The sequence below is a fragment of the Heterodontus francisci genome, unplaced genomic scaffold, assembly GCF_036365525.1.
Source record: "Heterodontus francisci isolate sHetFra1 unplaced genomic scaffold, sHetFra1.hap1 HAP1_SCAFFOLD_420, whole genome shotgun sequence".
NCBI classification, from domain to species: Eukaryota; Metazoa; Chordata; class Chondrichthyes; order Heterodontiformes; family Heterodontidae; genus Heterodontus; species Heterodontus francisci.
In genome coordinates, this window is record NW_027141975.1 from 156,334 (window position 1) to 168,541 (window position 12,208).

General features: G+C 44.6%; 1 protein-coding gene across 1 annotated transcript; it reads right to left on the minus strand.

Moving 5' to 3' along the window:
* Positions 1 to 1,884: 1,884 nt before the first annotated feature.
* Positions 1,885 to 11,115, minus strand: LOC137365830 (probable G-protein coupled receptor 139). Its single transcript, XM_068028071.1, has 2 exons — positions 11,049 to 11,115; positions 1,885 to 2,831 (listed from the first exon to the last, which is right to left on the minus strand). Exons 1-2 carry the CDS (start codon positions 11,113 to 11,115, stop codon positions 1,885 to 1,887), a joined length of 1,014 nt encoding a protein of 337 aa, XP_067884172.1.
* Between the last annotated feature and the right edge of the window lie 1,093 nt (positions 11,116 to 12,208).

Here is a 12,208-nt window from a genome sequence, read left to right on the forward strand (position 1 = left end):
TCATCTCCTTCCCACAGCACCTTCCCATGCAATCGCAAGAGGTGTCATACCTGCCCATTTAGCTCCTCTCTTCTCACTATCCAAGGCCCCAAACATTCCTTTTAGGTGAAGCAGTGATTTACTTGTACTTCTTTCAATGTAGTATACCGTATTCGCTGCTCACAATGTGGCCTCCTCTACATTGGGGAGACCAAACACAGATTGGGTGACTGCTTTGCGGAACACCTTCGCTCAGTCTGAAAACATGACCGAGAATTACCTGTCGCTTGCCATTTCAACACTCCCCCCTGCTCTCATGCTCACATCTCTATCCTGGGCTTGCTGCAGTGTTGCAGAAAACATCAACACAAGCTCGAGGAACAGCATCTCATTTACCGATTAGGCACACTACAGCATGCCGGACTGAACATTGAGTTCAATAATTTCAGAGCATGACCGACCTACCTCCCTTTTTATTTTTACATTTAAAAAAAAATGATCTTTTTCTTTTTTCTTTTATTTTAGTTCGTTTCATCATTCATTTGTTACCACGTTCTTGCCCATTGATTTTTTTTTCATGTTTGTGCTTTGGGCTGGAGCATTTCATTATTCGTTCATTTAACACCCTCTTTGCACTAACGCTTTGTCTTTCACCACACCATTAACACACCCTTTGCCTTTGCTCCATGACCTCATTGTCAGTTATTTTCTGTGACCCTCTGTGATATCAACACCTTCCCTACCGTTATCTTTTGCCCCACCCCCACTTTATTTGCTTAAAACCTATTGTATTTCGATCCTTTGCCCGTTCTGATGAAAGGTCTGTGACCTGAAACGTTAACTCTGCTTCTCTCTCCACGGATACTGTCAGACATGCTGAGTATTTTCAGCACTTTTTGTTTTTATTTCAGATTTCCAGCATCTGCAGTATTTTGCTTTGATTATAGACCATCGGATAGCAGATTGTCAACCCCATAAAGACACCTCCCATCCCCCCAAATCCAGACTTAGCCCCCTTACAGAGCCCCCGGGACCCTGGACCACCTTGTAGAGCCCCCAATACCACAGATTCTCTTGCTGAGCCCACAGGACTCAAACCCCCTTTGCAGAGCCCGCGGGACCCCAGACTCCCTTGCACATCTCCAAGGCTCCAGGCCCCCTTATAGAGTCCATGGGACCTCAGACCCTCTTGCAACGTCCCCACGACCCCAGATCCCCTTGCAGAGGCCCCGGAACCCCAGATCCACTTGCAGAGTTCCCAGTACCCCAAACTCACATGCAGAGCTCCAGGACTCCGGATCTCTTACCGAGCCCTGGGACCCGGACTCCTTGCAGAGGCCCCGGACCCCCTTGCAGAAACCGTAGGACCCCGGATCTGCTTGCAGAGCCGCCAGTACCCCGGACCCTCTTGCAAAGCTCCAGGACCCCAAACCCTCTTGCAGAGCCTCCAGGACCCCAGACCCCCTTACAGATCTCCAGGACCTCAGACCCCCCCTGCAGAGCCCCTGGGACCCCGGATCCCCTCGCAGAGGCCCCGGTACACCGGACGCCCTTGCAGATGCCCTGTCACTAGAATAAGACGCATTTTGCGACTGTGGCACGTGGAGCCTGATTGGCGGGATTCACATCTGGATATCCAGGAATGAACGAATCAAGCATGGATTAGTAAGATGGCAATACCTTAGAGAGGAAAGAGAGGCTGGAGATAGGATGATTCTGCAGGCAGAGGGGTCAAGGATTGTTTTATTGAGGAGAAGTTTGATGACAGCAGATTTTAAGGGTGAGACTGACTGAACCTGAGGAGAGAGAACTGTTATCAGCTAACATGGGGACCAGGTAGGTTCTCGGCCTCCTCCATCCGAGAGGCAGCATGCTGAGTTACCAGGGCTGTCGGCTCCTGTACAGTCATGGACTAGAAATACTTGACCCACCTCTGGGCTGCTCTGAGTTTTGTTTATTGATTAATTGAATAATTAATGTAACTGGATATTTCACTGCACGACTGAACTGCTCCCTGAATTTGGACTGCATTGCCCCATAAATAAATGTGTTTGTGCAGCAACTCAAAACCTGCAGCATCCATCCAACCTGTCCAAAGTTATAGAAAGGATCAGTGTAATCCTCAAGATCTTTCCCTGCAACATTACAGGAGAAGAAATATATAACATACATCAACCACAGAAGTATGAAGTTGCCGGAAATGGTGAAGAGTAAAATCACAGACTTCCTTCTGCTCTCCATCTCTGGGTCACTTCGATTCTCTCCCTTGCTCTGACCCCTCAGTCCCTTACGGACTCGACTGGCCACTAAAATGTGTCTGACTGTCAGAGCGTTGAGCAACAGAATTAAAACAAATGGGAGCACTGGGGTTAGACTCACATCAAACCAGTCAAATCCCATCCATCCAGGATCAGTATAATAGCTTGGCTTCATATAACATCCCCACGGTACATTGTTGATTATCTCTCCAGGTTCATTTGTAAAGTAGTAGGCAACGTTTTGTAAACAGAACAGAATGCAGGTTGTTGCAAGAATCACAGCCGCTGTTTTCTCGGTGCAATATTTAGTTTTCAGCTTCTGGCAACAAATGGCCACAAATCGATCAAAGGAGAAAGTGACGGTGAACCAGACTGAACAGTCTGCGGCTTCATAACGGAGGGCAATGATAACACTGCACACAGGGGTGATGGTCAGGAAAGAGTCCGGGAAATAATAATAACTAAGCCGCCACAGTATGACATCAGTAATAATGAGCAGTAGATCTGCCATTGCCATGGCCACCAGGTAGCGAGTGGTGCAGGTGGAGAGTCCGCACTTTCCCCGGGACAGAATCACAATTGCCACTAAATTAACTGTAAGAGAGAGAAGGGAAAAGAGACTGGAAATTACTGATCAAATATTCTCCGTGTCTGACCCAGAGAGTAAGGGATGGATTTTAACATCAAGAATGGGTGAATTGCAAGAGGGTCAGCGTTTAAAACTGAGAAATCTCAACCATGAACTCAAGCCGCTTCCAACCTGCCCATGTCCATGTTTAACAGAGCAGGAACAGGAGGGGAAGACCAATGCACCAAGGAGGTAGGTCAGCCAGCATGTCAAATATTATAATGAGGTTTCAAGTCTCGAACTAAACCTGTTTTACAGATTTACCCTTGACGGGGCAAGTTTCTCCATCACGCACTACCTTCTACACAAAGGCACTCCAAATTGACAATCGCCTCCTCCCTCCGTGATCTACGGGAGTCAAAACTTCAGATCGACACCCCCACTGTTATGTCAACGATTGGACACCCCAAGGGTTAAACCAACCTTCACTCTGCCTAGAATTTGCACCACCTCAGTGTCCGGGTTTGGACCCTCCTGGGATTGGATGATCTCAGTGGATGGGGACCTCTCTTTCAGGATAGGAGATTGGACCGCACCCGATTGGACAACTCCCCCTCGGGATCACGGTTCGGCTATACTCAGCCCGACGGCCTCCTCCACTGTCCACATCATGCGACTGGAAGCCAAGCCTGCCCAATAGGCTTACTGCCAAGTGGGGAACTCAAAGACACACATTCAAATATCATAGCATGCTGAAACTATGGCCTCTCCCACCCGCCAACATATCTGCTGCTGTTAATATGCAGGTCTAAGTATGTGAACGCACTCCAAATACTGAGCCTGCTTTAAATCTGATACAAGCAGTGAACATGCAGCATCTGTGGAGAGAGACACAGAGTTAACAGCTGGAATTTCACAAGGATGCCATATCCCCGCCCACTGGCTAGAAAGCCTCCACCAGTCCACGGTATTTTGCCTGGAACTGAAAGTTATTCCAGATTAAACCTTTTGAAGCAATGATAGGGTCAGAGAAAAGGTGGGTGTGGGGAGCAAAGAACAAGGTGTGTATTCCAGTGGAGGGCAGGACTGATTCAATGACAAACAGTCTGATTGTGCAAGGTGAATGGGACAATTAATGAAAAAGAAGATGGGTCCACAGGAAGAGAAATTGGTTTCAGCTGATAAACAGAGGGGGATGAACACAAGAAAAACATGGCCAATAAGAGACCTCTGTAGTCCAGGAACGTGACGCAGACATTTAGGTAGGCCCTAGGCATGAGGACCAGGTAGTCGGCCGTGTACAGAGAGGGGACCCTCACAGCAATCACCAGCCCATACCTCATTCCTGTGACTCTGGTGTAGCCATAATCTGTTACAAGCACAGGCCATCCGAGAAAATGGCCGTGGTTATGATCGGAAGCTGTTAATTTCAGTGTTGAGTCTGGTAAGCTGTAAATGGGCCAATGAAAAAATATGGTGCTGTTCCTCATTCAGCTTAAAAGTGGAACAGTCCAGGAGGCTGAGGACAGGGAGGTGAGTGTGGGATACAGAATTATAGGGGTAAGTAACCAGAGGCACAGTGTCCTGTTTGCAAACTTAAAGGAAGTGTTCAGCAAAGCAATCACTCATTCTGCATTTCGTCATTTCCAAGGTACAGGTGACTGCATGGTGGGCAATGAATACAGTAACTACATTGGAAGAAGTACAGGTCAATCTCTGTTTCACCTGGATGGAGAGTTTGGGTCCCTGGACAGTGGGAAGGAAGGAGATAAAAGGGCAGCTGTTGCATCTACTACGCTTACATAGGAAGGTGCCAGGCGGGGTGGGGGTGACAGAAGTCTAAACCAGTGTGTTGTAAGGGGCCAGGGACAGGAGTGGATGGGACGATGTATCTGGTGTTGGTTTTAGCTGGACAAGTTGGACATGGCACAGGATGACGTGTTGCATGTGAAGGCTTTTGGAGTGGAAGGTGAGAAAAAGGGGAGAATGGAATAGAGTCCCACAGGAAATTGGATGGGAGAAAGTTCAGTTAAGTAAGAGTGGGTGGGATTATAGTAGATACTGGTGCACAGTCAATCCCCTGAAATGATATTAAAGATGATGAGAGAGGGAAGGGAAGTGCCAGAGATGGACCATGAAAAGTTGAGGGAGGGGCGAAAAAGAGAAGCAATGTTGATTTCTTTCCATTTCAGGGTGAAAGAATTTACTGGAAGAAATGGTGATAAAGGGAACCTGAGTACTTCAGAGCGAGTGAAGGAGAGAGGAATTCCATTGGGAATGGCGCGCAAACAGAGCCAAACCAATAAATTCCAAATGGGGCTCTCTGAATGTGCCCACGGGAGCCGGTCAAGGGAAATTGGCTGGGAAGCGACCTACTGCCGTGGGTCAGGAAAGATCCCCGTCTGCTGTGAGTCAAAGGGCAGCTCGGGTTTACTGGACTTTGCAGCAGAGTTGCGCGGAGTGACATGGACAGAAAGATAAATGGACATCTGGAGAGCAGCTCCGAGCTCAGGAGGAAGGAAGACACACGTGTTGTGGGACAACAGGGGGCAGAATGGAGCAGGTGGCGAGGATTCAGAAACTGAAGAAGTGAGAGGGATGTGAAATAGGAGGAAATAACAGCCAAGAAATAATTAAACGGAATCATCAAACAACTCCAAGTGATTTAAGGTAGAAAGGGGACTGATACTTGATAAAGTACTCAACGGGCAAAGGCTTTCGGAGCTACAGATTCACAAATGATTTAATTTAGAATGGAAGGTTAACAACAGCATAGAAATGCGTTCAAAGCACAGGGGATCATTTCCGGAGGAAGAGAAATACAAGCAGAAATATCTTTTCTCAAGCTAAGAGAAGGCTGAGGGGCTACCTAATAAAGGCTGTAAACATAATAAATCGTTTTGGGAGAGGATACATGGAGATGATCTTGCCACTTGTGATTATAAATCCCATTCATCAATTCATCAATAACATTACCAATATTGAAGTGGTGTCTTTATTGAATCACTGCACAGTTTATTTCATAATTAACAGTTTACTAATGATATTATTTGCTGCAGCCAGACAGATCAATGGATTATATGTAATATTTGTTCCTTAGTTATAGGTGTCTCTCCTCGCAGGGGCATATACTCACTGAGCAAAGGGCAGAGATCACTGCAGGTTATTATCTGTAAAGACTCGGAATCATAATAAGAACAAACCTGTTAAAACCTAATCTGTTGCAGAATTGGAATAGTCACGAACCACAGCCAAACGTTCATCGTGTGTAACAATAAGAAAACAAAACCCAGAACCCATGACCCACAGATTCTCAGCACAGTGCTGGGGAAGGAGATTAACCAGCAGCAGACAGTGTTTGCAGTCACCACACTTCGAGTAAGAATAAGTCATTATGCAGAAGATTAGAATACTGCACCAGTGCTGTGCGGCAGTTTACCTGTCAGTAAATAGTTAACATCTGCTTCCGTTGGTGCAGTTCCGTAGGAAACAGAGCAATATCAATGTATTTCACTGTATATACTTACTACACAACATTTTCAACCAATAGCAAAATTCATCCCCTTCATCACCGATTGCATTCATAAAACACGGAGGCACTGAACAAAAATGTTGTGTCTGTCTTCACAGTAGAAGACATAAGATTCACACAAGAAATAGACGGTAACCACACGCTAAAAAGAGTGAGGAAATTAAGGGCATTAATATCAGCAGAGAAAAAGTATTGGAGAAACTGGAGGGACTAAAATCCAACAAATCTCCAGGACCTGATGGCCTACACCCTGGGGTTCTAAAAGTGATATCTGCAGAGCTAGTGGATGTCCTGGTTACGATTTTCCAAAATTCCTTAGATTCTGAAACTGTTCCATCAGATTAGAAGTTAGCAACTGTTACATTGCTTTTCAAGAAAGGAGGAACCTATTGTTAAGGAAGTCTAAACAATGCACTTAGGAGAGCATAGTATGATTAGAACAAGTCAACATGGTTTCACTGAACAGAGATCCTGTTTGGCAGATGAGAGTTATTTGAACATGTAACCAGTAGGGTAGATAAAGAGGAACCAGTAGATGTAGTATAACTGGATCTCCAAAAAGCCATTCGAAAAGGTGCTTCACAAAAGCTCAAGAGGCAAGATAAGGGCTCATGGAGTTGGGGGTAATATATGAGCGTGGATAGAGGATTGGTTAATGGACAGGAAACAAACAGTGGGCATAAATGGGGCATTTTCAAGCTGGCAGGCAATGAATAATGGAGTGCTGCAATGATCAGTGCTGGGGGTCTCAGCTATTTATAATCTACATCGATGACTTAGATGAAGAGACAGCGATTAATGTATCTAAGTTTGCTGATTATATAAAGCTAGGTGGAAAGGTAAGACATGGGGAGGACACAGAAAGGCTGCAAAGAGATCGTGACGGGTTAACTGAGTGGGCAACAAGACGACAAATGGAATATATGTAGGGATGTGAGAAGTTATTCACATAGGTCATAAGGATATAACGGCAGAATATTTTCGGAAAGGTGTGAAACTTGTAAGTGTCGATGTTCAGAGACTTGGGTGTATTCATACAAGGAACTCAAAGCGTTCACATACAGGTAAAGCAAGCAATTAGGAAGGCGAATGGCATGTTGGCCTTTATTACAATGGGATTAGAGTACAGTAATAAAGAAATCTTGTTACAATTGTACAGGTGTGTGGTGAGATCACATCTGGAATACTGTCTGAAGTTTGGGTCTCCATATTTAAGAAATGATATACTTGCATTGGAGGCAACAGAGAGAAGGTTCAATAATTTGGTCCCTAGTTGAGGGGGTTGTGCTATGATGAAAGGCTGCCTGTAATTTGTGCCTGTATTCTTTGGAGTTTAGAATAATGAGAGGCGATCTAATTGAAACATGCAAGATTCTGAAGGGGCTGAGAGGGTAAAAGCTGAAAGATGGTTTTCCACTGGTCGGGGAATCTAAAACACGGGGGCACAGTCTCAGGATAAGGGACAGGTCATTTAGCTCTGAGATGAGAAAAAATTATTTCACTCAAAGGGTTGTGAATACTTGGAATTTTCGACACCAGAGGGTTGTGGATGTTCCATCATTGAAAACAGTTAAGGCTGGAATAGATACATTTTTGGTCTCACAGTGAATCAAGGGATATGGTGAATGGGCAGGAAGGTGAAGTTTAAACCCTAGATCAGCCATGATTGTATTGAATGTCGGAGCAGGCTCCATAGGACATTGGATCTACTTCTATCTTATTTCTTGTGTTCTCTTGTTTTTGTTTTTCTGGAGGAAACTCCCTGGAGCGGAGAGATTAGTGATCCTGATAGAATGATTTCAAAGTAGAACCCATTTGTTCCACTCCTGTTAGTGACCCACATTCAGTACATTTCTACAATGGCAGCTATTCTCAGAAATACATGGTCACTGGGGTCAGGTGCTCCACTCCTGTTAGTGATCCACACTCAGTACAATTCTACAATGACAGTTACTCTCAGTAATACATAGTCACTGGGGTCAGGTGCTCCACTCCTGTTAGTGATCCACACTCAGTACAATTCTACAATGACAGGTACTCTCAGTAATACATAGTCACTGGGGTCAGGTGCTCCACTCCGGTTAGTGATCCACACTCAGTACAATTCTACAATGGCAGCTATTCTCAGAAATACATAGTCACTGGGGTCAGGTGCTCCACTCCTGTTAGTGATCCACACTCAGTACAATTCTACAATGGCAGCTATTCTCAGAAATACATGGTCACTGGGGTCAGGTGCTCCACTCCTGTTAGTGATCCACACTCAGTACAATTCTACAATGACAGGTACTCTCAGTAATACATAGTCACTGGGGTCAGGTGCTCCACTCCTGTTAGTGATCCACACTCAGTACAATTCTACAATGGCAGCTATTCTCAGACATACATGGTCACTGGGGTCAGGTGCTCCACTCCTGTTAGTGATCCACACTCAGTACAATTCTACAATGACAGGTACTCTCAGTAATACATAGTCACTGGGGTCAGGTGCTCCACTCCTGTTAGTGATCCACACTCAGTACAATTCTACAATGACAGGTACTCTCAGTAATACATAGTCACTGGGGTCAGGTGCTCCACTCCTGCTAGTGATCCACACTCAGTACAATTCTACAATGGCAGCTATTCTCAGAAATACATGGTCACTGGGGTCAGGTGCTCCACTCCTGTTAGTGATCCACACTCAGTACAATTCTACAATGACAGGTACTCTCAGTAATACATAGTCACTGGGGTCAGGTGCTCCACTCCTGTTAGTGATCCACACTCAGTACAATTCTACAATGACAGGTACTCTCAGTAATACATAGTCACTGGGGTCAGGTGCTCTACTCCTGTTACTGATCCACACTCAGTACAATTCTACAATGACAGGTACTCTCAGTAATACATAGTCACTGGGGTCAGGTGCTCCACTCCTGTTAGTGATCCACACTCAGTACAATTCTACAATGACAGGTACTCTCAGTAATACATAGTCACTGGGGTCAGGTGCTCCACTCCTGTTAGTGATCCACACTCAGTACAATTCTACAATGACAGGTACTCTCAGTAATACATAGTCACAGGGGTCAGGTGCTCCACTCCTGTTAGTGATCCACACTCAGTACAATTCTACAATGACAGGTACTCTCAGTAATACATAGTCACTGGGGTCAGGTGCTCCACTCCGGTTAGTCACCCACACTCAGTACAATTCTACAATGGCAGGTACTCTCAGTAATACATAGTCACTGGGGTCAGGTGCTCCACTCCGGTTAGTCACCCACACTCAATGCAATTCTACAGTGACAGATATTCGCAGTAATACATAGTCATTGTGATCAAGTGTTCCACCTCGGTTAGTGATGCACACTCAATACAATTCTGCAGTGACAAATGCTCCCATTAATACCTTCCCTCAGAAATGTGCTTGTGCTAATTTTTCTTTAATTCATTCATGGGATGTTGGCGACGCTGGCCAGGCCAGCATTTATTGCCCAACCCTAATTGCCCTTGAGAAGGTGGTGGTGAGCTGCCTTCTTGAACCGCTGCAGTCCATGTGGGGTAGGTACACCCACAGTGCTGTTAGGAAGGGAGTTCCAGGATTTTGACCCAGCGACAGTGAAGGAACGGCGATATAGTTCCAAGTCAGGATGGTGTGTGATGTGGAGGGGAACTTGCAGGTGGTGGTATTCCCATGTATTTGCTGCCCTTGTCCTTCTAGTTGGTTTAGTTCACGGGTTTGGAAGGTGCTGTCTAAGGAGCATTGGTGCATTGCTGCAGTGCATCTTGTAGATGGTACACACTGCTGCCATTGTGCGTCGGTGGTGGAGGGAGTGAATGTTTGTGGAAGGGGTGTCAATCAAGTGGGCTGCTTTGTCCTGGATGGTGTTGAGCTTCTTGAGTGTTGTTGGAGCTGCACCCATCCAGGCAAGTGGAGAGTATTCCATCACACTCCTGACTTGTGCCTTGTAGATGGTGGACAAGATTTGGGGAGTCAGGAGGTGAGTTACTCGCCTCAGGATTCCTAGCCTCTGACCTGCTTTTGTAGCAATGGTCTTTTTCAACTGTACACAATGTTTAGATAAAGACAATAACTTGATAATACAGCAAGACTGTAAGCTACAAACTGAGGGGTAATTTCAGTTAAGGTTATGTAATCAATCTGCAGACATAATTCAAGATATTTGACTTAATGAAATGATTTCACTGATCGGGTGTCTGCATAACAAGTCGACAAATGTGTCACGTCATCAGTCACAAACGAAATCTAGAGACCAGCTCACACACAGATTTACACAGCCTCAGTGGGTATAGTGACAGTGACAGTGACAGATACTCACAGTAATACATAGTCATTGCGATCAGATGTTCCACCTCGGGTTAGTGACGCACACTCAACACAATTCTGCAGATGCTCCCAGGAATACCTTCCCTCAGAAATGTGCTTGTGCTAAATGGTCTTTTTCAACCGGTACACAATGTTTAGGTCAAGACAATAACTTGATAATACAGCAAGACTGTAAGATACAAGCCGAGGTTTAATTTCAGTTGAGTTATGTAATCAATCTGCAGACATAATTCAAGATATCTGACTTAATGAAATGATTTCGCTGATCGGGTGTCTGCATAACAAGTCGACAAATGTGGAACATTATCAGTCACAAACCAAATCTAGATATCAGCTCACACACAGATTTACACAGCCTCAGTGGGTATAGTTACTTACCAGGAGCACCAATAATAGCAAGGATAATAAAGTATATTTTCTGGATACTGTTAATTGGTTGATGCATTTTCTGTGTGAACTGACTTGTCAGCTATGTGCTGCACACAATTTATCTGTATTAAACGCTGAAACGGTACAGTCCCAGAGCTTTAAATTTATACTTTTCAGGAACTCCACGGGGATATTGAGGTTGCAACTTGCTTCATATGAATCTGTATATATGCATATTTTAGATTTTAAACAAATAGATTACGACAGATGAGCTAAGTCCCTGTTGTGATGAAATATATATAGCACTGAGATTGAATTCGAACAATCCAAAGATTGGAGGGTTTAGATCACATTAATTAACTCATTATAATTAGAAGCTTTATTCTCTCAATAATTGTGATGTTCATTGAACACCATCAGACACATCTGTATTTCTCATATTGATTCAGTGGTGACTTTCACTATGCTGTGCCCATTCAGTAATTCAATTCCGAATGTTAGTGAGCTGTCACAGGGTTGTTATACTATATTCTGGGATGTGGCTGCTCACTTTAACTGTGAAAAATCAGTTAAATAATTAAAGGAAATGGTGCCTAGATATCCTCAACTGATACAGTCCAGCAAACTCATACAGATTCTCAACTTCATACAGCCATTCAAACAACTACAGCCTCTCAAACAAATACAGTCCCTCAAACTAATAGAGCCTCACGAAATAATACTGATCCTCAAACAAACACAGCCCCTCAAACAAATACAGCCCCTCAAACAAATACAGCCCCTCAAACAAATACAGCCCCTCAAACAAATACAGTCCCTCAAACAAATACAGCCCCTCAAACAAATATAGCCCCTCAAACAAATACAGCCTCTCAAACAACTACAGCCTCTCAAACAACTACAGCCTCTCAAACAAATACAGTCCCTCAAACAAATACAGCCTCTCAAACAACTACAGCCTCTCAAACAAATACAGCCCCTCAAACAAATACAGCCTCTCAAACAAATACAGCCCCTCAAACAAATACAGACCCTCAAACAAATACAGCCTCTCAAACAAATACAGCCTCTCAAACAACTACAGCCTCTCAAACAAATACAGCCTCTCAAACAACTACAGCCTCTCAAACAACTACAGCCTCTCAAACAAATACAGCCTCTCAAACAAA

Coding starts and splice junctions, on each gene's coding strand:
- LOC137365830 (XM_068028071.1), bottom strand. CDS start 11,115: ATGCATCAACCAATTAACAGTATCCAGAAAATATACTTTATTATCCTT. Junction 2,832..11,048: donor TGCTATTATTGGTGCTCCTG/GTAAGTAACTAT, acceptor TCTCTCTTACAG/TTAATTTAGTGGCAATTGTG.